Source organism: Dermacentor variabilis, chromosome 2, assembly GCF_050947875.1.
Source record: "Dermacentor variabilis isolate Ectoservices chromosome 2, ASM5094787v1, whole genome shotgun sequence".
NCBI classification, from domain to species: domain Eukaryota; kingdom Metazoa; phylum Arthropoda; class Arachnida; order Ixodida; family Ixodidae; genus Dermacentor; species Dermacentor variabilis.
Genome location: NC_134569.1, coordinates 60,186,888 through 60,214,745, shown reverse-complemented (window position 1 = coordinate 60,214,745; position 27,858 = coordinate 60,186,888). Strand labels below are relative to the sequence as shown.

The 27,858-nt window shown below is 45.3% G+C and overlaps 1 protein-coding gene across 7 annotated transcripts in view; it reads left to right on the top strand.

Moving 5' to 3' along the window:
• The window catches only part of Set2 (SET domain containing 2), a 118,853-nt gene that overhangs the window by 14,772 nt on the left and 76,223 nt on the right, over positions 1 to 27,858 (top strand). For 3 of the 7 annotated variants that reach the window (XM_075680699.1, XM_075680697.1, XM_075680700.1), the window contains one exon: positions 19,891 to 20,306. In XM_075680699.1, the coding sequence (XP_075536814.1) occupies positions 19,891 to 20,306 (416 nt within the window). Of the gene's footprint in view, positions 1 to 8,879; positions 9,009 to 15,577; positions 15,792 to 18,752; positions 18,914 to 19,890; positions 20,307 to 27,858 lie in introns of those variants that run through there. The other 4 variants (XM_075680703.1, XM_075680701.1, XM_075680704.1 and 1 more) reach the window with 3 other exon arrangements.

The following is a 27,858-nucleotide window of genomic DNA, read 5'->3' as shown; positions in this document are numbered from 1 at the left end:
CTATTGCGATAAGCATCTTCGCCTATCTGTTTCACAGCGCATGGTGCCATCGAAAGTGTAGCGCACGCTTTTAACAGGTGATAACTGTAACGCGCTGCCATTTCCTACTGCAGACTGCAATCATATACGTTTTCCACGCACTAAATCCCATGTGAACAAGAAAAGGCACAAGGCATGCGCGATCGAGAACGGTACGTAGCCGCCCCTCTCACGTGAAAATGATGGCGAACGTTTCTTATTCTGCTGCCAGCAGGTCTCCGCCCGGATCGTCGAACGCCACATTCAAAGCTATTGCCGCCGCACCTACTGGATAAGCACCTTCACTTACGTTTTGTGGCGCAAGATGCGTAGCGCCATTGGTAGCGTACTGCACGCTTTTAGTAGGCGATAATACAAATGCGCCGCCGTTTCCTGCTGCCAGCGATGCATTGGGGGCATGCATTTCACTTCGGCAGCATCCGGCTTTGACTACCAGCTAGATTTGGTTTCGGTTTCCCGTCACCCTCTTAAAATGCCATGCAATAGGAAAACCACAAGACACATCTCAGGATGCCAAAGCATCACCAGCTCCATGCACGTCGGTGTCTTGTACCACAACGATTTGCATGACGCATCCCATTAGGTAGATGTCGACAGTAGTTGTGTCTGTGAATTCTTTCTTTCTTTTGTTACTTTGGATTGTACGTTTTCCCGGTTTGTACGTTTTTTCTCAATTTTTTTTAAAGTATGAACGAGGTTCTTCTGTATTTCTGCCATTGTCGTGCTGTCTCCATAGACATTGGAAAATAGTCATGGACATTGGAAATAAAGCCACGGAATCGTCCGATACCGACAGCGTAACGCTCCGTCAAGGACTTTCGGACGACAGAATGACTGGGTTTCCAACTTTCATTGTGCAGCACTTGCTTCATCATGGGCAGTAAATACGGCTAGGGTGGAGCTGGCTAATGATTGTGGGTGACCAAGCTTTTGCTCATTCTGATCATAGTGGTGCCTGAGGTTTCATGGCGGTGTACGGAAATTCCAGAACATCAGATGATGTGCTGTAGGGTGTCTCAAATCGGTGTCATCGTACATATGGGGGGCTAATGGGGAGTTACTGTGAATTGCAGTGCACACCGGACGAGGACAGGAAATGGTGAGGACAAGCGCCGACTTGCAGCTGTTCTTTTATTTCCTGTGAGTAACATATATGCACACATAATGTGCATATATATGTTACTAGTTGGTACTTGTCCTCGTCATTTCCTGTCCTTGTCCCGGTGCGAGCTGTAATTCACTGTGACATGTAATACCAACCATGCCAGTTTCAAGCCTTATTGCTAGTGGGGAGGTATATTGGTGGCACCACGACAGTGTCCAAAATGATCAATTGCAAGTTTATTTCTGATCTAACATGCAAAAAAAGTTTCATAACATGGACACATCCTAGTAAATGCCACTTCCTGGCATGGACCCGCAACAGCTCTCCGCCAGCTATCGAGGCAGCACTTTTTTCTTGATGGCTCGTTGATGACAATGATGATCAACATTTTCTTTATGTTGGTATGATGGCAAATACTTCCCCAGCTGCTTAAGTTTATTAGTTGCTAGAATTTGTGCTGCTGTGTAAAATGGCCATCTCTGGAAATATGCCACTGCTGCTGTCATATTGAAGCAGTAACTGAATCTATCAGCCTTGCATATACGGTGAGGGTGACTTGGAGGCTGAGGATTCTGTAACAAAAAAAAAAAAGGTAGAAAAAATCTTGCCTTATACAGGGTACGTTTCTTTGTATTGTCTATAAGTGCAGCGACCGTGGCGTTCTTGCAGACGAGTCCCTAGGCAAGGTGGACAAACTTTGCTGCTAATAATGTGACCTTCAGAAGACTAATTAAGCAAAAGTTCATTAACTTTTCATTAGTGCTTTAGTGGCAGCTGTTTGAATGGCAAAATTTGAAGGCGGCCACATTTTAATGTATCCTCATTTTTTTAAATGTCTTGAAAGTCACATCTGATTTGAGATATTTATCATCGAACTTCAAAGGTAAATCAAGGAAATATCCAAACCGAGTGCCGCGGAAGCGCATAAAAGGCGGCCCCACTATCATCATACCAGAATGTCTCTGCTAGTCACGGCAACTAGTGGTATGGCACGCTTTGCTTGGCTGGCACGTGCAACCGCGTGTCTGGTCAGGATTTGCTGCTGCATGCTATCATTATAACTTCACTGAGCACTTTACAGTGCATTGCCATTCGACGCACAGTGTTATGCACTCAATCTCTAATGCCACGATTGAGCTTGGGAATTTGATGATGAATATCTTGGAATTAGGTTTGAATTAGAAGATATTTATGAGGTAGGTGTGCATGAACGTGGCACTGCTTCTGAATTAGGCATTTAGACAACTACTCCAAGCCACTAATAAAAAATTTAATTCATGAATTTTTGTTAGTCTTCTCAAGCTAGCATTATTAGTGGCAAAGTATTTCTGCCTCACCTGGGAACTCGTCTGCAAAAATGCCATGTTAGCTGCACTCATTACTTTTTATGAAAAATCTGTATTGTCTAAAAAGAAATATACTCACTAATGTTGTGAATACCAGGATGTTACCAGCTCTTCATATTAACGGAATATAAGGCTGTTCATTATTAAAAAGACATAGGGGATAATCGGAACAAGGGTTATCTGCCACCTTGTCGAAGGCACAGCAAAACGAAACCGCTCACTCAACAACATAGCTACATGCATGCTGCTGCTTTTAACTTTGTTCTATGGTGTCCTCTCACTGCGGTTCGAAGCTGTACAGGGTGTCCCACGTAACTTGAGCCAAACATTAAATATATGCAAATGCTGCGTAGCTGGACAGAAACAAGGTAATTTTGTTTGCCATCGCTTGGAGATACTCGCATTATTTTTTTCATTCCACCTAATTGAATAACTGGTCTTAATTGATCAGCTTCTCAAATATTATAGTTAGATGAAAAGTGTCAATGAGAAAATTGTAGCGCAACATGAAAAACTCCCGATGCAGCTTTCTGTGGCTCGATACGTGCTACATAAGTGTTTTTCCAAGCGAGAAAGAAGTCCGCAAATACACACAAAGTGCCTTGAGTGGCCAGTCACGCAGCAATTTTGCGTGTATTTGCGAGCTTCTTTCACACTCAGAAAAACACTTATGTAGCTCATATTGAGCAACAGAAAGCTGTATTACATTGAAAGTTTTTCATGTTGCTCTACAATATTCTCATTGATACTTTTAATCTAACTATAATATTTTATTATAATTATTTATTAATTATAATTATAAATTATATTATAATATAATATATATAATATTTATAAAATTAAGCCACTCGACATTGGCAAGTATGCAAAGCCTCGCTGCATGAAAAACGTCATGCGTTACCGTATGGCTACCGCACCAACAAACGAGCCTGAATGACCAGAGAACTCTTTTCTGAGTGGCTCGTCAAACTCGACGACCAAATGAGAAGGGATGACCGAAGAATTCCACTAGTTGTCGACACCTGCTCTGCTCACGTGAATGTTCGCTTGGCGCATGTCTGCTTGGAGTTTCTGCTCCCAAACAACACGTCCTTGCTGCAACCCCTAGGCCAGGGCATTATGAAGAGTGTGAAAGCAGAATTTTGTAAGCTCCTTGTGCAGCAATTGATTATCAACCTCTGCCTAAAGCAGTTGACTGCTATCAATATTCGTCAGGCAGCGGAAATACTCGCAGGAGCTTGGTGGAACTTGAAGGCGTCCATCATTAGCAACTGCTGGCGAAAAGCAGTGCATGTCAGAGAGCCTGTGCAGCTTGAAGATGACCTGGAGGTGACCAACAACAACCCAGGAGACCTGTGGACCGAGGTTGCGGAACTGCTGCCCGCTGTCTCTTCCTTTGATGACTACGCGGAGAGCGACAGCGCAGCACTAACGGCGGCGGACCTGACAACCGAAGAGATTGTTAACTGCGTTCGAAATGTTTCCAGTGATGATGATGACCCGAAGGAAGACAACTGTAGGTCACCGAACACAGAAGATGAGATCTTGTCGAACATTGATGTTTTAGTGCGCATGAACAAAGTCTGCACTTTCATCGTTCCGTGCAATGACGTACCCAATGAGGTACTTGACAAAGTGGAAGATGTAGGCACATTCCTAATCGGTCATGCATGCTACACATGCCAGAAGAAAATGACTGATTTCTTCAAATAAAGCAGCTTTAACGTACCTTGGCGTCTACTGCCAAGGTACGTCATTTTCATCCCTAGGTTTGTCCACTGGCTTATAACTGCAAGTTTTTCATTACAACAATATTTCAATATAACAAACGATTTTTGGCAGTCTCGCGTGATTCATTATATCGAAATTTGACTTTACTTGCATATTTTAATGTTTGGCTCAAGTTACGTGGGATACCCTTAGCAGCGCATTTGCTGGGTTGCTCATGTTATTTGCTGTGTTTTAAACGTGGTGTACGTGTAAGCAGCGAAGTCTTCAACTTGTGAACACCTGAAGCTCAAAAGCAGTGCACAGAATGAGAGTGAGGGAGAACATGTGCAATGCCCAATTGTGCGAAAACTTGATACTTGCAGTGGCGAATAGCAGAAAAGAGCACGTGGAAAAAATTAAAGGCTAATTTACACTGGTGACTGACAATGTTTGCACGACCATACGCAAAACTGTTGAACCAATCAGATGATACTCATTTTACCGCTTATTTTAATACGCTGATACTTATTTTACCAGGTCAATTGTGAGCAGATGCCAACTGGCCGGTCGCACTTGCCAGTGTGAGCATCGGTCACCTTCAGTCACATTTCGGTCGCAAGTTGCAAATAGTCACACGACCTCCTCAAGTGACCAGTGTGAATGAGCTGCAACTCCTGACCCCTAACAAATAACATTTGTCCTCTGCTTTCACGGGGTATTTACATGCAAACTGACTTGCGTAATTTTCCCACTGAGTAAGAATCCAACGGAAACTGAGCAACCTTGCGTGAAGCTTTATCAGCTTCGAAGAACAGCGCTAGTACTGGAGCTATAATTTTTACATGAGACGCATATTCTTGCATGCGCAACAAATCTGGGCAATAGTCATGCATTGCAAGGTTGTTTTAAAGGCTTCAGTCGAAAATTCAGGGGTGTGTCAGCAATTGTGTAGGTACTTAACTAGGGAAAATAGGCTCAGCTAAAGTTTGGTTTAAAGTAGTACACCTCATGAGAACACCGTCAGGATGGATATTCAAGGGTGAAAAAACCAGCAGGCGTCGCTTTGTTGATTCATCGGGCCACCATGGAGTTCACTGGTCATTAATTACTGGACAATGAAGGTGATTGTTGACAGGGCAATGATGGCTGAGCCGAACAACCCACACGCACTTTGCAACTACACCTTTGAGAAGATGGCAGAGATACAGCCAGTGTTGCCAGATCACATTGCATTTTGTATATCCCCTATTGGATATTTTATTGGATTCTATTCTATTCACTTTTTTTGTGACTGTTTGATTTGTATATGATTTGGTCTCTGAAATTACTATTCACACACTCCTGTGGCATAGTGCATTGTTGGAATAACTCTGGAAATTTTACTGAGCTGTTAGGAAAGCTTTGTCTATGCACCACTGTAATTCAGATGATTAGGAATTTCACGTTTTCTCTTAGCTATACGTTAACACGTCACACGATGAAATGTCTTCCCAGTGGCAAAATCATGACCAGCTCTGTGATCTGTAGACTGTACACATGTACAACCCTAACACTTCTTTCAATAACTTGTATTTCTGCTGCTCTACAATTTTTTGCCTACTGCTAGGTTTCAAAACACATAGTAAAACTCATTTCTTTGTTAAATTTGTCTAAAAATGAAAGGCATTAAACGGGCATTAAAGGAAAACATTAAGTCAAGCTAAATGGGCCCTGAGCCACTTCTTATTGAAGTGGAGAAAGGCATTTGAAGTGAAAATACTAGGTTATTTCAGAAATATATTGCTGCAAAAGATATTTCAATATGTTGAGCAAAAGCCGAGTTATTGGCAATCAAACACGGCCTCCGCTGTGCTCTCGTTCCTTCTTCACTGCCTTGCACTGTGAAGACTATGGCGGAGTGGGCCGCGCCCCCATGCTCTGCCTTGTAAATGTTACCATGGCATGCGTAAATGTTACCATGGCATGCAGCTCAAATTTCATTTTGGATTTTAGCGTAGATACCATGACCTCCATTTCGGTGCCTATGACGCTCTAAACGTAAGCCAAACGTGGTTACGTGGTCCTCAGCGGTCCTCAGCGAGCTGTAGTGTGCTTAGCCAGTAAACTTGGGGCAGCACCCTGCAGTGGCTGCGGTATCAATGCTACATAGCAGACTGCAGCTATCTATAGCAGCCGCATATGGGAATCCGCTTTATTGTGAAGTACCGGGTCCAGGGTCTGTTCAAAAGAGCATTTGAGAGTAAGGTGAGTTTGTGATCTGCTCGGGAGCTCCATGCAGTGCGTACGACAGCAAAACTTGGCTATGATATTCACAGCAGCGTACGCTACCTGTGGACTATATTATTTAACCAAGCCCGAGGGGTGGTTCAGGGCCCCTTTAAGTAACGGATTATTAAGTAATCTAACATGTCCTAACTGTCACTTTTTCCAAGAGCAGGCCATTTTCAAGAAATACTACACAACAGGATATGATCTCTACAACAACAGTGAGGAATTGGAACCAGCTACCAATGATACTGAAAGCCTCATATGTGATCTGTGTATTGTAGTCAAGCATATAAAAGAAAATCCAGATTTTATTAAATTTTTCTTGAGTATAACTCCTTGATACTGTTTCCTCGCTCCACGCTGTAGATATATATGCTAGCAAAGTTACGTGTAGGCACCTTTGCTATTCAGCATTCCCTGAAGAATAGGCTTGTGGCAAGTTCCACTGAGCTATACTTATTTATTGTTAGTGCTTCGTTAACGTGCTTCTTGTCATCCTACTTGCAACAGTAGTATTCAGACAGCAGCTGTGCACCTTTGACAATGAGCAAGCCTGCATACCACGTGCCATGGGCTGCCACAAGCCCCATTTAACGCCGTCATTTAACGCCTTCTGAATGGAGAGCAAGTGTAGCAGGCATCAGGCAATAATAGGCTGGGAATCACTTAGTACAATTCAAAATGTGGGAGAGCAGAGGGGAAATGTGCCCCATCATGAACTGCAAGAACTGTTACAGAGACTTGAATGTGTGAGATAACACTGTGTGCAAGTTTCGTCTGCCTTAGCTGCACAGGGAACTGCCATGCTTAAAACTGTTCATAATGCGCAACTTTCTGCAAGGCAAGCACAACATGCTCTACTGCCAGCAATAGATAGCCAACTGCAGGCCATGACCGGCAAACGATTGCTGCCAGGATGGCATTATCTGCAGCAACACAGCGTTACCGTCACCACTGGCACAAAATATCACGAAATGTTGAACTTCGATAGGCATATAGTAAGTTAGTATTTCGCCTTCTCTATGCAAGCATGAGACATACTCAGAAAACTTACTTTCCATAGTAGCCAAGTCAGGAATGTAATGTAATGTGCGAGCACTGAGTTTTCTTCCTGTGCTGAAGATCAAACAGTAAGCAAGCGGGCGATCAGCCACTTTAGACATTTTTGCCCATGTGCACGAGAATACATATTAATCTGCACTGTACGTAATTGGAAAACCATATTCAAGACATCTGATCAGTGTTGGTGTTGGTGACAAGAATTATGTGGTCGGGACTTGTCACCGGTGTCGGAGCAGGTCGAAAATAGGCATTTTTTGCGTGTGGGTACGCGACTATTCCCGAACGAAGTTGTTGCACATACATTTGACAACAACAAGCGCACGGCTGCAACAGGCCTACAAATTTGCTACAAAGACTAGAATATAAAGGGTAAAACATCAAGGTGTGTTACATTTGTTGACTTCAGCCAGTAAGCCTGCACACTATTAAGATTACAGCACAGACAGAATGGATAATCCTAACATACACTTACACTGCCTCTGCATCTTTGGCCAAAGTCTTCCGTTGTCTACCCGCTCAGCACTTACTGTAGTGGCCGAAACAGTGGCTGTCTGAGCTGTGTCTGTGGCCACCATGGCAAATGTAAATGCCAATCAAAAGGTGCTTAATGGTAGGTGCTGTCATGTGAGTAAATATGGCGGCACTCACGGGTATGGTGCTGCAAAGGTGTGTAGCTTCTTGTTGCAGCTGCCTAGTGTTGCTCTCATCTAGGGTAAAAACTGCAAAGAAGTGATTAGGGTGCAAGACAATAGTTCATCTCACCTCAAGGAGCTTGGCACACTCAGCCTTTGGCACCTGGGCACTATTGATGAGAAAGCGCAAGGAAATACAGCAGGAAGCTATCTCTGCAGCTGAAGACAGGTGTTTCAGTCTGTAGCGCTCATCGAAAAGGAGGAATGTTGTATCTCTCACATTCTGTGTTGAGGTCTCTCCTGCTCATAAAAAAAGAGGGGGGGGGGAAAGCACCTTGGTCATGTCATTGTAATGCAAGCACCTTTTCTGCACAAACCTCTGTCCTGCATGTGCATGGTCATAACATGACTATAGTGTGACATGTCCTAGGTGTTGATGTAGACCTGTGTGCTTTAGAAATTGCTTCTGCTGTATGATACAGCTACTATGCAAGGTTACCCTTACACAGTAGCTTAACGAGCACCACCTTTTGAATTTGAAAGATGTAAAGAAAACAAGGTTTGTTCAAGCTTCCTTACTTGTCCGGTGTCATGTCTTTATTATTTCTCTGAACTGCCATGTTTGTTCAGCAAAAGCTCTTCCTGTGTGCTCATTTGATGGCCTCCATAAAATGGCACTATAATACCCCAGAATCGTACTAACCAGCAACTGAACAGCCCCCAGGACTGACTGACAAGCCCATGCATTGACTCACCAGGAAGAGTGGAACCAACTCAACCAACTGCCCTCATCTGCCCACCGACAGCCTCCAGCTGCAAGTAGACTGAGAACTCATCAGAGATACGGTAAGCCTCATCCTGAATGGTTTTGACAAGGCACTCGTAAAGCAACAACGCTTACTCACCTGATGAGTGCTTCTGGAGAGGCCTTGCTTCTTTGCCTGAAAAAATCGAACTACCGACTTCAGCCAGCAAAATATACGAAGGATGGATCCTTTGTATAAACACAAAAAATAGAATGGTTGCATGCAAGTCTAAAATCAAATCAGTTATTGAGAGGAGGCAGAGCATAAACAATTATGACGTATAGGCGATCTCAAAAGAAAATGACCAGCCTATTGCTCTTGTGCCTTGAAACATTGCAAGAAACTGAACTGATGTAATCTTCAATAAAACTGTGGGACTTACTCAACACACAAATGGGTCTTGAACCACTACCAGCAGCAGCACTGCCAGCGACGTGGCTTACGAAATGGAAGATAGCCATCAAGTGATAGTCATTCTTTTACTTTAGGATTGTTGCCAAAGCATAAGAAGATGAGCTGGAGGCAGCGCTTGCAGCCACATTGATCCTGCAAGAGCCTTTCTACAGTGCGCAAGGCATGAAACCAATGGAACTTGCAATGCACAAACAGTGACGCATCCAATTGACAACAGTATGGGAGTATACAGGGACTTGGATCTTGCCGAAAAGTCAGTCCTGTCAAGACAAAACAACCTGTACTCACGGTAGTGAAGATCAAAAAGTCTCCCAAACAAACTGAAGAATCCAAAATAATTTCTAGCCAGTACATGTGCTGCTGACATGAGGCCTGTATCATTTTTTTTCTCCTCAAAACACAGTTTGTTTGCCGATCGCTTTTCATGTGTGCTTCAATATGGATTTCCAAAACGTCAAGATGAATTTAGCAGGTCCAGTATAATGTAAAAATTTCTCAGATTTTATTCTTTTCTTATCCGTTGCTCACTATAGGCCAATCTTGATAATGTGTGTGAAGCGCTACTTGGATTGTTGACATATCATGAACAGGAATAACACCGGAATCGAATCATTACATTATCCCAACCCAGACATCCGGAAATGTCTTTATTTTATTGGTGCAGCCCTGCTATCCTGATAGCAGTGCTTTTTATCTTGTGGGCATCGACGTGCTACTCAGCTTGAAGCCAGCTATACTTGTGGACAACTTTTCTTGGCTATGAAGCTAAAGCTATGAGGGTGGAGCTTTTGCACATCTGTTCATATGCGAAGTAGTCCTGGCACCGGTTTCGGTTTCTCCGACCTTTTTTACTTTAGTGAAGGCAGATGCGGTTAACTTGGGGTGAATTTCTGAAGCTGATATTTATAGCCATCTAACATGTATCAAGCTACAAACAGAAAGTAACGCAGCCTGCGTCAGAGCCCCGAAACAGCCGTATGACCTCTGTGTTGGTAGAGCTGGCACAGCATAAGTCTGCTCGTTCACTCATGTGTACACAGGGACAGTTGCGATTTTGTAATAGGTTTTTCTGGTTTTCATGTATACGTTGCAACACACTTTTTGGTGTGCTTCGACATCTATTTGTTGCTGAAGTTGTCATCAGTCTGTCAGGAGAGTGGACAGGCCAGACAGCAGGAGACCAAAACTCACCAGAAGATGAGGGCACGTGCCTTTTTGCTTTGAGAATTGTGCAAAACGTGAGATGGTCTTGCATGTGTGAAAACTTCACCGCCAACTGAGAAATACAATAAAATATGAGTACCCTACTGGTGAATTTTTCGTCTCACTTCAAATTACATGCTCTAAAAAATAAAATAATGTTCTTTCTTTTCCTCGCAAGAAAACATGAGTGAATCTATATGTCTACCTCCAGCAGCAGTGCCACAGGTGTGCTTTGTTTCTGTAGCCTTCGCCTCATTTCCAAGAGAAATTGTTTGCGATTATATATGAGCTGAAGTAAGGGCATTGTAAATTGCACAGTGGCATTAAGTGCTGCAAAAGTGTCAAGACTGTCCTCATTTACAAGGGTGTGGATGGAGGCTTTCAATGGTGCACTTTGGCCAAAGAGGCCCTTGGACCATTAAAACCCACAGATCGTCAGATTGAGTCTCTTGAACTGATAGCTATATATCAAAGTTATCAATAATAATAATAATAATAATAATAATAATAATAATGTGAATAGAAGACTTCTGTTAGTTGACAAAGCAGCAAAACATAGCATGTTACAGAAGGCAAGCATACAAACACTGGCACGGATATGAATGACTAACATAATTTGCAAGTGCTAACCAAAATTTTCCAACCGTAGTTCGCATATGTAACCTCCTGCCAGCATAACTTTAAAGGGCCCTTCACCAGGCCCCATAGCAAATTTTGGTTATATGCTGGAAGTTGTTACGTGTCCTCAAGGGAGCTTTCTGCCGCAAACATTTTTCAAGTCGGCTCATTAATAGTCTAGATAGAAATATTTTAGTGCCACAAACCCATGATTTCAGCAGGTGGGCTCCACTGCATAGCGAGACTCTCTCTCCACTCGCCTCGGCTAGCTTCCGCAAGCGAAATTCTTTCCCTGCTTCCTCCCATGTGGACCTCGAGGATCGCGTGACACATATGCCACGGGCCTCGCCATCACATTCTTTTTTCGCCAATGCGCACTTTCGATGGCAGCGTTGGGCACGAGCTGTTCTTTTATGCAGTGCACGCGTTTGTGCGCTGTGCATAAGGACGCATGACTATAAGTATAATTCAGTGCTACAAGAATACTGAGGCAGAACAAGCAGATCGCAGAGCATGATCACGCTCTGGAACACGATAAAAAATGGCATAGTTTCGGTACCTGCACACGTCACCGCTCTCTAAACTTTAATTCGGCAATTCAAGCAACAGATCACACAAATAACAAATGGTGCCTTGAATAATTCTAGAAGTTGCTTGTCGCCACAAGCAACGTTGCACTGTGGACACGAGTACGTCATCCTCCGGCTTGAAGCGTGGCGGCTGTGAGAAGGAAAAACGGCATTTGGTTTGAAATTTCGGATCTTTCCCCGGCACATAGCGATGTAATAATTTGCAGACATGATTGTTATCACGCAACGTATGCTCTGCGCTTGTCAGCTCAAAATGGCGAAACCTGATCAGGGGCCCTTTAAGCAGCAGGAACTTCACTGACCTGTTTTACTTAGCATGATACCTCATCACCAGTATTCATTTGCTGTCATCTGATACACTGACCACTGTAAAAAAGGGCAAGAGAGCAAAAAACTGCATTTTAAAGCAAATCTTTGTCTCGCTGATTTGTCCTTGAGCACCAAAACCGCACTGCAGGAAAACCAACTTGCTTGCACGTCTGCATAGAACACTACAGTTTACATTCGCAGTACGTTGCCAGCGTCGACTGGCCAGCCAGTCAGTGCCTGATGATGATGCAAAGCGACGAGTGCAGCAAGAGTAGTGCATGCACACAAAGTCCACTGGAAGCGCAAGTTGCCTCTGCTAGACATGACACCACCCCTGTTGCGATTAAATGAGCGTCTCTGCTTATTCGTGCGTGTGAACATGGGCTCGTCTTAGCATATGGAAAAAAAAAAAAAGGAGCCCCTTTCTTAAAGAAAAATGGTTGAACACCACGCTACCCAGGCAAACTGTATACATCTGCATTGCATTACATGCGTCACAAAGTGCATTCCCGGCCGTCACCATGCCGTATGCAAATGTAAGCACGAGTGCGAATATGCCTGTAAGGCCGATCTTGTGTATTGGCAACGGCATGCAGAAGCCATGTGGGAGGCGCTTGTGCACATCAGACCGAACACGTCTCGTTGTGATGCGGAAACGTTCCTGGCAGAAATGATGAATACCTTAAAGCCACATAGCACACTGATCCTCGTGTGCGGCGACTTTAACATTGATGTGGCGAAAGAGCATGGCAAATGGATCGAGAGCTTCATGTTAGATCGCTACTCGTTGAAACTGAAGACACTTGAGATCCACGACGCAACACTGTTCCTGCATTGTTCTCACGTTTGCAAGCAGACTGTGTCACGTTACAATGGCAGAGCTTTTGACCGTCTACCACAGCGATCACAAGACAATACTGTGCAAGTGTAGAGCTGTCCGTGAAAGTGCAAGTGTGTGATCAACAGCTACATTATCTAAAATAAATATTATGCAAACTAACGAAATGTGTCTTCATTGAACTTCAACTTTAAAAAAAATACAATCCTAAACAAGCAATCAAATCACATATGTATAGCATCGGGTTGCTCAGTGTTTCTTGTGTTCATTGCATGGTCGTTGGCCTTGGACTTTGATTCAGTTTGCATTAGAGGAAAGCTTTGCATTCAACCATCTTTCATTAAGAAAGGGGCTTTTATTTTTCATTGTTGGAGCAATTTGGCCTTTGTTCTTGCTTTTCTTCGCTTGGTTATGCATTGTAGGCGAGTAAACTTCAGTGGAAGATGTAATATGGTTGAATGAAAACTTTGTATGAAGATTTTAAGAACGCGTTATTTGTGTAGCCAGGAATGCCTGCCTTGCAAGCACCGTTCTGTCTTGCCACAATGATTCACTCTCTACTAAAGCTGCACATAAAAAGCTGTTTTTAGCTTTATTATTACACAAAAACATGTTTTCATTGCGAAAACTTGTTATAGCATGTACAATTATATGAAACAAAGTATCAGCGGGCCGCTAAAGTTGGAGAACACAACAAAATTCGCGCTCGCTTTGGAACAATTTGTCCTTTGCGCTTGCTTCACTTGGTTATGCATTGTAGGCGAGTAAACTTCATTGGAAGATGTAATATGGTTGAATGAAAATATTTTATGAAGATTTTATTTAAGAACGCGTCATTTGTGTAGCCATATCCACGCTTTAGACGAAGCCTCGCACCACAAGCTTGCAGAGACGCATGCCGTGACGGCATAGCGCCCCTGAGGTACTTCCACGGAGGAAGGAAACTAAGGAGAGGCCCTACCCCCTCCGCGCGCTAGGAGAAAAGTGTGGCGGAAATAACGTAGTAGGTTCTCATTCTTTTGCTGCTTTTTTTTTTTTTTTGTTGTTGTTGTTGTATGGCCACGCCTTTTGGGCCACAATGGCGGCGTTGTTATGGTTTTGAGTGCTCACACTTGTTGCTCTGGTAGGTTTCGTGCCGTGCAAAGGCGCTGTGTGGGCGGGTTTGCGTTAGTCACCGTGTCTTGTTGCGCTGTGTTACCTGCACCGTGCTCTGCCGGATGTTGCGCGAGCGCGAGCGCTCCGCGCGCGAAACCACGTGCAGCGCGGCGTGGTTTCGCGAAAGATGTAAACAAGAGAGGAGGGTGGCCCAAAAGGCGGAGCATCGCCATGAGCAACGCCAACTTCCGGCTTCACTTTTGCTTCACAAAGAGTGACGCCAGGGCCTCTCCTTAGTTTCCTTCCTCCGTGGGTACTTCCCATAGAGTTTCAAACTCTATAGTACTTCCCATAGACGTTGGCGCCAGATTCATTTCTAGGTATTATAGTGAGAAACTATGCTGCCTCTTGATAGATCAGCACCGCCTCTGGATAGATCTTAATAGCTAAGGTCTGGTCGTGCTTGAAGAAGGCCTTCGTTTGTCCTCGCGATCCCTGGCAGGCGACAGCGCAGAAGGGCACTAACATCAATAACACTGAAAGAGGTAGGTACAGCACCGTATTCCGTCAGCATGTTCGCATATGTATGTAAGTTAATAGAATGCAAAAATAAAAGCAACCTGAAAACAAAAGATGCATCAGATACGTGCAGTAGGTCGCCTGTTAGACCGTCGCTGTCTTGAAATAAATGCCAGCTTGTTTTCGGTCAGAAGGTGCACTGACGTCATGCTTACCGACAAGTCGCGCACGATAATTTGTCGATAAATGCCCGAGTGACCCACCACACAACTAAGAATCCACCCATCTGCTGCTGGCGCGTATTTCGCCGCGGGCACGGCAGCGGTGCCACATGGCTAGAGTAGTGGTAGAGTGTAGTGGCATGTAGAGGATCACCGTGGCATAGAGTAATGCAGCAAACGTTTACTCTATTGTTCCATGATAGTGGCCACCTGGGGCGCGATCTTGTAAAGCTAGATCATATGGCTGGATTCACAAACGCGCCGGAACGCTGCTCGCGTTCACTCGTGGCCGCCGAGCATCGGCGTAAGATAGGATTTCTGCGCGTGTTTTGGTCGAGCGAGGGACATAACCTAGACTTTGCTAATGTTGTTGTCGAAACGGTATTTCGCTTTTCGTTGCCAAAAATCCCAAACGGTGTTTTTGACTTCTCTGCGGTATCGCGAACCACTGCGCGAGGACCGGGGAAGCGCTGCAGGAACGGGTAACGTATGATCATGCGATAGCTAGGCCATCCGCAAATTCAAATCGCACTTTCCATCGTCTGACTAAGCGTTCGCTGGCCTCGTGTGATTGGTCAGAATGACGTTTTTGCCGACGCAAGCGCCATTCTGACCAATCATGTGAGGTTAAGCGGGCAGTTCGCTAAGGTCGCGCACGGTCGCCAAGAGCCAGCGTCCGTCAGCTGCGTGCGCGCCTGACGCCAACGCGTCCTTCGATCTGCGTTCCCTAGTTTATTAAACCACGCGCTCGCGAGAAGCAAGCTCGAGCGCGTCCCGGAGTTCTGGGCGGTTTGCTCATTTTGACCGTTCCCTAACCTTCGAAGAGATCCTTCGGTAATGCGGAGCGTGTCTCGCGGAGTCTGCGGGGATTGGTTCCGCCGCCTGCGTCCGGTGCCACTCACGGCAATCTGTCCGCGACTGCATACCACGTCTGCAGTTTCTGCTAAACGTCTGCGCCAACCACCCAGCAATACTGGCCGTCGACGACGCACTGCGTCTGCAGTTTCTGCTTAACGGTGGGCATAGACATCGATCGGCTTTAAGCTGTCTCGCCGCTTGTATCGTGCGCGGCCTCGTTTGAACTGGCAACCTACACTAAATGGGCGCTAAAGCCAAACGCTAGACTGATAAAATTTTTTTTTTTATTCTGTTACTCTGTTGTCGTTAATTTCAAAATAACACGCTCATTATTAGTAACTAAAATGAAGGTCAAAGGTTGTTTTTTAATTCGCCGGAACCAAGACGCCGGTGCGTCAATGTAACGTGACGGATTTAAAGTACTTTTTCCGTATTCAAGCGGCGTCTGCTCAGTAAAAGTTGCCGAAACTTCCCATGTTCTTTGTTTGGCTCCTTGGAATACGATGCAATTTTTTTGCCGCTAAATAACTAGGCCCTAGAAGACGCCATCGAAATGCATGGCGTCACGGCGAGCTGGTGTGGGAACTTCAAGGAGGCGTCGCTACCACTATTTCGTTTTTGCGCTTTTCGGGGCGTACCAAGCGGCTTGTCGCGCTAAGAGGTGTGTTTTCGGTATAGTGGAAGAGGTAATTTACTGATACAGAAGAAATAATTTTCCTCTTTAGTGTCTCTTTAAGCTTCGGTGTGCGTAAATGCTATTTATCTATTCCATAATTTTTGTGAGTTTTTTTCCTGTCATGAATGGAACGTTTAGTGACATTCCCGGCAGGAAGACCCCCGATTTGAAGGGGAAATTGCGGTCAACCGTCTACGGTTACTGCGTGGCTCAAGTGAACAGAAGAGCTCGTGGGCACGCCATTGCTAAGAAGCTTGGCTTTTGTGGCCCGTGCGCTAAGTACATTAATAACCAACCAATCGTGTTTGTCATTGAGGCGGACATGTGCAATACTGTTTAGCCGTTTCACATAGCGCAACTGACTTTGTGTCGTGAAAATGTAACGCTTTTTTTAGTAAATAGGAACACTTCACGATATCTCACGTAGCTTGTAGCGGAATTCTGTGGCGTCATGTGGATTGCATCAGGCGGATATTACTTGCATTGCAACCAGTGTGATGTTTGTAATCTTACAGTTAGGGGGCATGTCCCAACTGCGAAATTGAAGCCGGATAGCAATAGTTGCATCCGTTTAGCAGCAACCATGTGCCTAGCACCAGTTTGGACATGCTTCCTGGGATTCTGTGACGAAATGCTTGGTCTTCCGCTTGGAACATACATCAGTACCCACTTTATAGCCGCTCCTGAAAGTATAGTTGTGCGCTTCGAACGCTTTCAAAAACGAATGATACACCGTTGTGCTTACCTTTGTTGCGCTGCACATCGCTCTCGTATGCTCTTGCTCAAACGACGGCCTCCGAGATGCCGAGCAGTTTTGTCTACCGCGCAGACAAAATACACATACTCTAGGACGGGTACGTGTGTGTATACTTTTCGACATCTTCCTCAGGGCTGCTTTAAGAGCAATGTCAAAATAAATCGACTCGCCCAAATCAGTGCAGTGTGCTGAGAAGTTGCACGAGTAAATGTCACGCGCAGTAAACTACCCGTATGTTGGTCGCTATGAGGCATTGCAAGAAAGTTGGCTTGGACTGTCCGTACTATGTCGGGAGATGCCTCACTCGGCGCTTCGCTTCCCCAGCGTGACTGTAGTAGCGTGACATTTCGGCCTCTGCACGCAGCGCAGTTCGTTTCATAAAACGCAGCCTTTGTGCGCGATGTGCCGGGTCGATTCTGCACCTGACACCGAGCTGCCGTGAACTGGTTCGCTATCTCGGCGTGAACCGAATGGACCTGCGCTCTTGAAAACAGTGTTATAAATTAATGCAACAACCGCGAACCGCGTGGGCCACGTTCGCGTCCGTTCTCTCGTGTCCCTTCCGCGGGCGGTATCGTGTTTTTGCAATATTCCGTTGCTCGTCGCAAGCTTCCCGCGCGTGGCGCTCAAGGTTATTGCGCGCGTTGGGGCTCCTCGTCCCAATTAGAGGAAACGTCGCATTTCTAAAGCCGACACGTATCAGTCTGCCATCGCCGCTCCCTCCCGCCCCCGCTTCTTTAGGGCAGTGGGGAAGTTGAAGATAAAGGCGTCAGACATTCAGTCGGGGGCACTGTGTCAGGTCGGAAAGAAGGAAAGAAAGGACGCTGAGGTGGTGGGGCAGTGCAAGCGGGAGGAAGGCCTTAAGTTCACGCCCCTGACCGGGGAAAAAAACGGGTCGCAGTCGCGTGGCTCCAAGCTAGACACGTGCATCTCCGGTGCACACCGTACTGCCTTCAAGACTCTCGGCACACGACAAAGGGTCCATTTTGGCGGCGCGGTTCCCCGCGCATCCTTTTGTTCAACCATTGGTTTTATGACCCCCGGCTGCTGAAGCCGCCGCTTCTCTTTAACCGAGGCGGCACTTGGCGACAAACGCGGGCGGCGGGTTCTCTTTTGAAGTCGCAGCTCGCGCGTGTCGCACTCTGCGTAGGGTGCGCGCCTTTTGGCTGTTCTTGCCCGGAGGGCAAGACGCGTGGTCGTGCGAGCCGATGGGGTCTTGCTGCCGCCGGCCGAGTGTTGGTCGCTTTCGGTTTTACGACACCTCTTTGTGAGACTTCTGCTTCACATTTCGTTGTCTTCTTTCTCACTCTCTGTCATGTTGGTCTTGTTTCTCATGTCGAAGTTTGGCGAAAGGCTGTCTTTTGTGCTGGCCGATATTGCTCGCGTCGCTTTGAGATTGCTGCCCGCCTGCTTCCCCCCTTTTCTCCCTTTCAGCCTTTATTTTCAAGCGCCTTCGCGTACGAGCGCTTTAGCCGAGGCGCTGGTACGCGAAGCGCGACTTTCCCATTTTTTTAAGCAAAAGAAAAGAGGAAGAGGCGGGCCTTCAGTTCCGGCCTTCGGTTTTGTGATGGCCATTTCAGTCGCCACGTTCCCGGTGGCGCCGCCCCCCCCCCCCTTTTTTTTTTGGCGGTACGGCCGCTCGTGGCCCGTGCACGGTCGCCAGCAGCCGCAGTGCGCGCCCGGTGACCTGCGTGAACGGTTGGGTGCCCACCTCGTGCTGTCTGCGTGGCGGTGTTTCATTCCTTTCCACGCGCCGCTATGGAGGTCTGTTCGCGAACGGTGGACTTTGGCAGCTGGTTCCTGGGTCCCTGCTACGGTCCTGCCGCTTTCGTCCTGGGGCTGTTTGGGTGAGCGTAGGCGTATAGTGTCCCTAGATACGGCGCCGTGATCAAACGTTGCGGTGATCTGTGCGCAGCCATCTGTGGAGTCGCATGATGTTCTCTACTTGTCGACCAGCGTCTGCGAAAAGCCTCGGCAACGCCGGTCGCTGCCGACCGCTTGCCGCGAAATATTTCCTTCGTCCTTTGTTTTTGCATTGGTTTCGCGGTCGAATTGAATGTCATCGACTTGCGTAACCCTCCTGAAGCCCCCTTGATTGTTTCTTCAGTGTTTTCACACTGTGCTGTACACCGCACTGTACAGCAGGGTTCTCATTTGCAGCAATCATAACTCTTGTCTCCTCGATGTTCATAGCCTATGAGAATTAACATGCACAGGCCACAGCGTAGCTTCGGGATGTGAAATCCCCATCAATACCTACCAGCTAAAAGTTTTGTTCTGCACGTGTGCATATCCTTATTGAAGCATCACGTATGCAGAAGGCAGTGTAACCAAAGAGGTTGGTACACATAAGATGGGGAGAAAAAAAAAACATTCGCAACAATGAAGCTGTTATTCGAGATCTGCACCTCATTAGTATTCAAGAGATCATGGCAGCTGATGTCTAGCATAAAATTCATAAAACTATTATTTCATTTATCAACATCATTGGGCATTATGTAAGGCACATTTCCTCTACCCTGTGTAGTAAAGGAAATGAAGCTGTACAGGCTTGAATACTAATGAGTTTCCCCTAAATGTAGATGATCCTGTACATGTCATTTAGTCCTACTATTGGTGCTGGTAAAAGCAACAGCTGGTACAGCATGTAATTTTTGGCATTTTCTTGCTTTATTCTTGGATTTAGCTATTACAATGTTTGTAACGCACAGCCACTGACAATTAACTGTGCAAAAAGCAAAATTTGTTTGCATTGTCCTGCTAAACTTGCCATCGAGCTAGTCTCACAGAAAAAGTCATCTAAAGGAATAAATCTTCAATGCAGGGAGGATGATGACGAGGCGGCACCGAATCACGTGTCTGCAGCCAAAGTGGCTCGAAAGATGACTCGCCTGCGCAACAAAAGCAACACTCCGAATGCTGTACAGACAGACAACAGTGACATCCAAAAGTCTCCGCGTCTCAAAGGCATTTCAGTGGACAGTGTGGTGACAAGTGCGAGTGACGGACCCGGGAGTGGTGACAGTGGTGATGCAGGGGCTACGAACTGTGTGGTGGTTCTGTCAGTGATGCGAGACAGTAGTGCGCACTCCACAGACAGTAAAGCAGGAGACCCGCCCATGACAGAAGCAAAAGCAATGGCTGATGACGACGAGGACACAGGCCATTCTGTGGACAGTTCTATGCAGGACGAGTCGAGCCTGGCATCTGCGACAGACAGCCAGGCATCGTCGAGTGATGGTGAGTAGCTGGAGGACTTCCTGTTTGTTACATTGCTTGTATTGCCAAGCAGCTGTAATTCAGTAATGGAATAACGTAACAATTCTATTCCAAAGGCATTCCTTTTTCTGCTTCATCATTGGTACGAGCGGCCTGCCCACATTATCACCAGGATCAGTCAGTCCTAACTGGTGGATGATTAATAGAATTGAGCAAAAGGGATGTTTAAATTATATTGGTCGATGTTGCTTGTTAGTATTTTTTTTTCAGTATTCATGTATTTTTTAGCCCAGCAGCGTGTTGGGTCTCCAGTATGGAATAAATACATAAAGATACTCATACTAATAGTGTGACCCTCTGAAAGCAAGAATTCAAGGAAAGTAACTTTTGCCTTATAGTTTGACTCTACTATGCAGTGTGTTCAGCACAGTTTTTTTTACTAAAGTATATTGCCCTCTAGATACAACAATTTAGCTGAGAAAAAAACATGATTTGGGACGATCTATTTTCATGTTAACTGGGATCTGGATGGGCAAACAGCCTTTGCTAATTGCTATGAATTCATGTTTGAACATTCTGCAACTCTTTAACTTAACATCCTCATTGGCAACCACCATAGTTCCCTACAATAATTACTAGAGGATGCTCTCTCGCTGCAATCATTAAGCCACCAAGGGAATGATGGGTAGTACATGGATTTGTCCTATCTTCGTGCTTGTGAATTCAGACGTCCTTGTGGTTTCGTTTATTACGCTTTATCTGCCTTCATTATCCAAAATTTTGGAGCTATCTATACTTTTCTAAGTGCAGAAGACCCTGTGATGACACACAGTCGCTGCTAATTGCAGCAGTTCAGCCTGTTGAGGTGGCCAAAGCGAAAACGGCCATGCAGAAATTCATAAGAGCGTTCTGTGCTGCTTGTCGATGCATGCGTATATGTCATAATCATTTCAGCATCGGGTATTATAGGTCCTGTGTTAGAATCCTGCCACCGGATATTATTAATTATGTTCGTTTAATTATTTATTACCCAGTACCTTGTTGAAAGCTACGAGTTTTGCAAAGTCACAAATCTGTTTGAAGCCGGAAGGATGAAGTTTGGGAAAATTCATGTACTACCCATTGTTCCCATGCCAGCTGAACCACCAAACCTGTGCCTCCCGTAGACACTAGTGCCAGAGTTCCCTCTAGTAATTGTGTGAAACTCTATAGCAACCAGCTTCTTCTCTTAGCTTATATTTGCCCTACATTGTATGGTCCCCATTGACGCTGCCCTCACTCTAGTTTCTTACTACATAACCAAGTGCACTTCACAACTGATTTTGCAAGTTTTAGGCAGTCAAGCTTCACTGCATAAGCTTATTGCCTGCTTTTGTCTCGCATACTATGAAACCTGCTCAAATTGCCAAGCATGGAAGCTGTGCGATCACTCAGTGGTTTGTGCATCTGGCTTTTGAGTTCATATTTCCAATTTGCGATCCCCGCTGGCTGTGATGGGCAACCTTTTGTTCTTCATTGTAGTCTCTGTTGTGACGTCAGCTGCACAGAACTAATGCACCAATGGCAAGCTACAACCACTTCAATCTTCAAAACTGTTGGCCATACCAACAGTTTTTTTACAGTGCTCCTTTCTACTGCTTTCTTGCTGTATTTTTGTTGCTTTCTACAGGTGAAAATGGTTCTTTGCTGTGGAATCTGTGAGCACATGATAGCTGCATGCATGTTCTTGGATGTGATAAAGAGCCATGGTAATGCACTTTGTGTGCTGAAAAGTTGACTATAGTTGTCAAGATTGCTTGACATTGTATAGCAGGAAATAACTCGTGAAAAGAAGCAAAATTACCCTTGCCTACAGTTACCTTTTTTTTTTCTTTTTAACTGCACTATTTGTTCGTAATTGTAGTTCGCTTGTTCCTGGCATCTAAGTTCCATTTTTCAAGGCTCTTTCAATTTCCCAGTAAATGCTTTTCCTAGTTCATGTTGCCCAACAGTGTTAGGCAGTATCATTCAACAATTTCCATTCATGAAAGCTCTTAAAGAGAGAAACAAATATACGTAGTTTTCAAAAAATTCTTTATTAACAAAGGTTTTTCATGTTAATTCCTGGAGTAACTATCAGGCTCATGCAGCTTTGTTTTTAAATCAGTGCATTCATTGTCTATCAAGTTAACGGTAGGCTTACTTTGCCTGCCATATTGCCATAATAAGACTTGAAGCAAGAGTCTGTGAGTGGCTCTTTTCTAATGCCACTGGGCATTAATGCGCCATCTGGTCAACCCATAGGCTAAAGGCACGTTCACACCGAAAGCGGAGCGTCTAAGCGGACAAGCAGATTTTCAAAGCGGCGAGGCGGTGAGCGCTCGCGCCTGTTCAGACCAGCCACGTTGTCTGGCTGTCCGCGCTGTCCGCGTTGCCGGGAAGGCGGGGCATCTCGCAATATCTTAAGCAATTTCAGGGACGTGCTGCTATCTCGCGGCACTTTGGGTTTGTACGCGCACTTTCGATTTTTTTTTTTTTTTTGTCGTGGGTTGGCGCGCTCCAGTCCGCTGTCTACTTCTGCAAAATGATGAGCTCAAACGAAGAATATGAGATCGTTGGCATTTTACGCGCCACTTGTATAGTCGCTGTTCAAGATTTGTTACAGCGCAACACAAGGACAAAAGAAGGTATAAAGCGACGACACGGCGCCGTGTCGTCGTTTTATACTTTCTTTTGTCTTTGTCTTGTGTTGCGCTGCAACAAACCTTACTATAAATCCCAACCAACTAGCCCAACTTGCCGTTTTGACGCTTTTCAAGAACAAAAGCGAAAAGCCCAGAGAAAGACATTCGTTCACCAGCGTTTCCGCCATGTCGGGTTCTGATTGGCTGCGGCCAAAGCGGCCAACTTGTCCGCGCCGAAAAAATCGGTCTGTGCGATATCCGGCAAAGCGGCCGCGTATCTCCTGCAAAGCGGAAAATCCGCGGCCGCTTGGCCGGTTTCGCTTGTCCGCTCCGCCTTCGGTGTGAACGTGCCTTAACAGTGTGGTGATGAGGAGGTCTGCTTTTAAACAGTATTGTCGCATTTTACCACTAGGCACTTGAGCAGAAAGTTGGCAGTCTGTTGTTTATTAAAACACGTTGGGCTAGTTGGTACATTGCTTTAAAAACCAGCCAAAAAAGACCCAAAAGAAGACGCACACAGTAAACATGCAAGAAGACAGGAAAGAGACGCATACAGGACAACCTATTTCCTGTCTTGTGTCCGAATTCATATGGGTGTCACTACCCCCCCCCCCCCACACACACACACACTCAATAAAAAAGGCAGAGAGAAGATAGATCATGTGCACACTATTTTGCACAATATGAATCAAAGCTTCCCCACAAATGCTATACATAGGATGTGTCCTTTGCTGCGTAACTAATAGACAGAGGATGAGAACAGTGCACTTGTAGCACGAAGAGCACTTTCCCAAGGATGTATTCTGAAAAGTTCGAAGAGCTGCTCAACTTCAGTAATAAGGAACTCATTGAAGAGTGTGCATGGCGTATCAGCTGCAGAGTGGCTGCAGCTTGGGAGTGTCGTCTGCTAGAAATGTGCTCGAACGCACTAGCCCTTGCGCCTTGGCACCATCCTATGCTCCTCAGTTTGCTCGATCACACTCCACTATTGGTTGGGCTCTGTCGCAGCTAGCGAGCTTTTCCACGTGTCTTACATTTTGATCACAGAGGTGCTCGCTACTTTAAGAACAGCTTTTGAGCCTCCCATGCCAGCAACTATGTCGCTTTTGGGTAGCAATCACTCTCATGCAAAACAGGCTTTGGCAATACAAAAATTTAGCCACTTCTTATCCTTGGTCCCTTTCTATCCTATGAGAGCGATTTGAAAATTTTCCCCTTGGAAGGCATGCAGATAGATTAGTGGAAGTAGCAATTTGTTCATTGTATTCTCTTCACAGTTCAATACACTCTAGATAAGTTGTGCAACAAATGTAACACTCAAAGGAAAAACATTATTTCTTTGTTCTGAAGTACACTAACAGCATTGAGAACAGCATCATTGTTTCCAGATGTGTTCAAATCCTATTTTGGGAACAGGCAAGTTTTGCAAAGCTAGATTCGTAGAATAGGAGATATGGTCAACCACATCATTACCTGGCTGGTTCAATTTCTGCATTCGGATAAGTACCTTGTCACATGGAGCATTGAGCTGAAAAAATGGGTAACTTTCACAAGATTTCCTTACCATGTCTTTTAGATGGCCACATGCAGTTTATCCTGAACTTCACATGACTAGTTTGTGTTCACCATGGGTCCTTTGAGAAACTTCAGTAAACGCTCGTTAATTCGGATTCCGCGGAGATGCTAAGAAAATTCGAATTATACAAAATTCGAACTAACAAAAGTAAAAAAAAATCGCTCGGTTAAGGCGCGTATAAAGTTCGACGAGGCGTGAGCACGCGCGCACACACGCTACGCCACGTTGGCGTGAACAACAACGTCTATACTTAGTAGCACTGGCACAGCCAACGCAACGTAACAGGGCGCGACCAATGCGGCCCGACGTGCCCGACGTCGAGATGTCTCTTGCTCCATCCGCAAGTTTGCGCCGACTGACGCGGGAAAAAAAAAACTGCTGCAGTTTCGCCCGAAAAAGGAAGCATCGATTGAGACAGCAAATTAGCAGATAGCTATACGAAGTAAGGATAGTAGTTATATCGGCTTTATAAACTTGTAAACATTTGCTTACTAACTAAATTAACAAGTACGGTGTCACGCGCACACAGGTAAACATGAACAGATCTCGCTTGATGAGCGCGGAAACTCGTTGAAAAACGCTGGAGTGAGGAATCGCGGCAGTAGCAGCGAGCGAATTGACCTTCGTACAGAATGCGAACAAAACGTAGAAAGCACATCACATACGAAGCTACCGCGCCGTAAGCAGCATGGATGGGATGGATGTTATGAGCGTCCCCTTTGGAACGGGGCGGTGCGTTGCGCCACCAAGCTCTTGCTGTTATACTGCCTAATGTCCTACCTAGGCTAAACAATAAAAAAGGGGGGGAAAAAACACTACGAACTACCACACGCAAATTTTCTGATCCCCTATTGCGAACTGTGCTTTTGTACGTGCCCGTTTTTTTGTTGTTTCCCTGGTCTTCTTCCACCAATCCTCCAATCGCCTCTTACTAATGCCTATTGCGGACATGTTTATTTTTCCACTGCTCCCTCTGAACCCAAGGGCTTCAAGGAGGCCAGTGGTGCCTAAATCGACCGCTGGGTAGACGTCTTCACATTCTAATAAAACATGCTCCATAGTTTCCCTAGCTTTACCGCAGCAAGCACATGCTTCTTCTTCCTTCTTATATCTCGCTTTATAGGTGCGCGTTCTAAGGCATCCCGATCTCGCTTCGAAAAGTAATGAGCTTCCCTTTGAGTTATCATAAATTGTTTCTTTCCTGATTTCGCTTTTTCCTCTTAAGTAGTTACTCATGGCAGGTTTCTTTTCCATGCAGCAGCCGCTGAAGTAGAACGTCCCCTGGAGCACTAATCCCCCCTCCCTCCGCTTCACCCCCATGCCTCACGTGTGCGATAGGAGAGGGCGCACATCCGCCCTGCCCTCCTCGCTTGAGCATGCGAGATTGAGCCGCGTTCGCCGCCTCCACCCTCGCACGCTTTCTCTTGCACATACGGCGCACAACAATTTTATCACCCTTGAGCTTTACAGAACCTCACAGGAGCGAAGCGACCTGCAACAGAGGCGTTGGCCATGCATGGCCAGCCGCAAATGCGTCTCTCGTCAGTAAGGCCTAAACAAAGGCTGCGGATGGAAAAAGCAAAGCTGCGCGGCAATGCCAGCATCGCCAACGTGCTCCCACGCTTTAGCACTCTCCCCATCCACGATGGCGCGGAGTTCGAATTATCGCTGGCGGTGCGGATTTCTCTGTGAATTAGCGGGATGTGTTACATATAGCCTTTAATACATTGCTGGACGGACCATGGCGGCTACTTCGAATTATGCGAAATTTCGAATTAACGAGTTGGGAATTAACGAGCTTTTCCTATATCAGGCATTGTTTGGGGTATCATTGGCTTTAGTGAGCTTAGAAGAAAGGGTGAGGCCTATACAGTGCTGACAAATGTCCACATCCTCTGCTATAGAGGACTACCAGATAAGAAGCAGTTTGGAGTAAGATTCCTAATCCATAAGGACATAGCAGGCAACATTGGCGAATTCTACAGGATTAATGAGAGGGTGGCAGTAGTCATAATAAAGCTGAATAGGAGGTATAGAATAAAGGTAGTACAAACCTATGCTCCCACTTCCAGTCATGATGATGAAGAAATAGAGCAGTTTTATGAAGATGTTGAATTAGGGATGCGAGTAGTGCAAACTAAGTATAATGATGTCATGGGTGACTTCAATGCAAAAGTGAGGGAAAAGGCTTGGGAAAGAGCAGGCTGGTGAACAAGCAATCGGCAACTACGGCGTGGATTCTAGGAACGCTTGAGGAGAGATGTTTGTAGAATTCGTGGAAACGAATCTGCTGCGAATAATGAACACCTTCAGAAAGCGTTGGAACAAAAAGTGGACCTGGGAAATCCCTAATGGTGAAACAAGGAATGAAATTAATTTCATACTTTCCACCAATCCCAGCATAGTGCAGGATGTAGAAGTGTTAGGTAGGGTAAAGTGCAGTGATCATAGGTTTGTGAGGTCTCGGATTCACCTCAATTTGAAGAGAAAAATTGGTCAAGAAGAAACAGGCCAACTTAGATGCAGTAAGGGTACAAGCAGACAAATTCACGCTGGTACTTACTAACAAATATGCAGCCTTAGAACAGAGAGTTGAAGATGACAAATGAAGCAATAACTAGGCTGGCTTCATAAGCAGCTATTGAAGTAGCAGGTAAGGCACCAAGACAACCAGTAGGTAAGCTCTCCCAAGTAACTAAGGACCTAATAAAGAAATGACGAAGAATGAAAGTGTCCAGCTCGAGAGACCAGATAGAATTCACGGAACTGTCAAAACCAATCAACAAGGAGAAAATAAAGGATATTTGAAATTATAATATGAGAAAGACTGAGGAAGCAGTAAAAAATGGATGCAGCCTGAAATCAGTAAAAAGGAAACTTGCCATCGGGCAAACCAAATGTATGCACTGAAAGATAAGCAGGATAATATCATCGGCAATTTCGAAGGTATAATAAAAGCAGCGGAAGAATTCTATACTGACCTGTACAGTACCCAGAAGACTCGGGAGTACTCTATTCGAAGCAATAATGAACAGTACACAGAAACTCCTCTAACTAAAGATGAGGTCAGAAGGACCTTGCAAGGCATGAAACGGGGAAAAGCGGCAGGAGAGGATGGAATAACAGTCTATGTAATCAAAGATGCAGGAGACATAATGCTTGAAAAATAGCAGCCCTTTAAACGGACTGTCTATCGACTTCAAGGGCCAGAGAAGTGGAAGAATGCCAACATTATACTAATCCACAAAAAGGGAGACGTTAAAGAATTGAAAAATTATAGGCCCATCAGCTTACTTCCAGTATTACCTAAAATATTCACCAAGATAATTTCCAA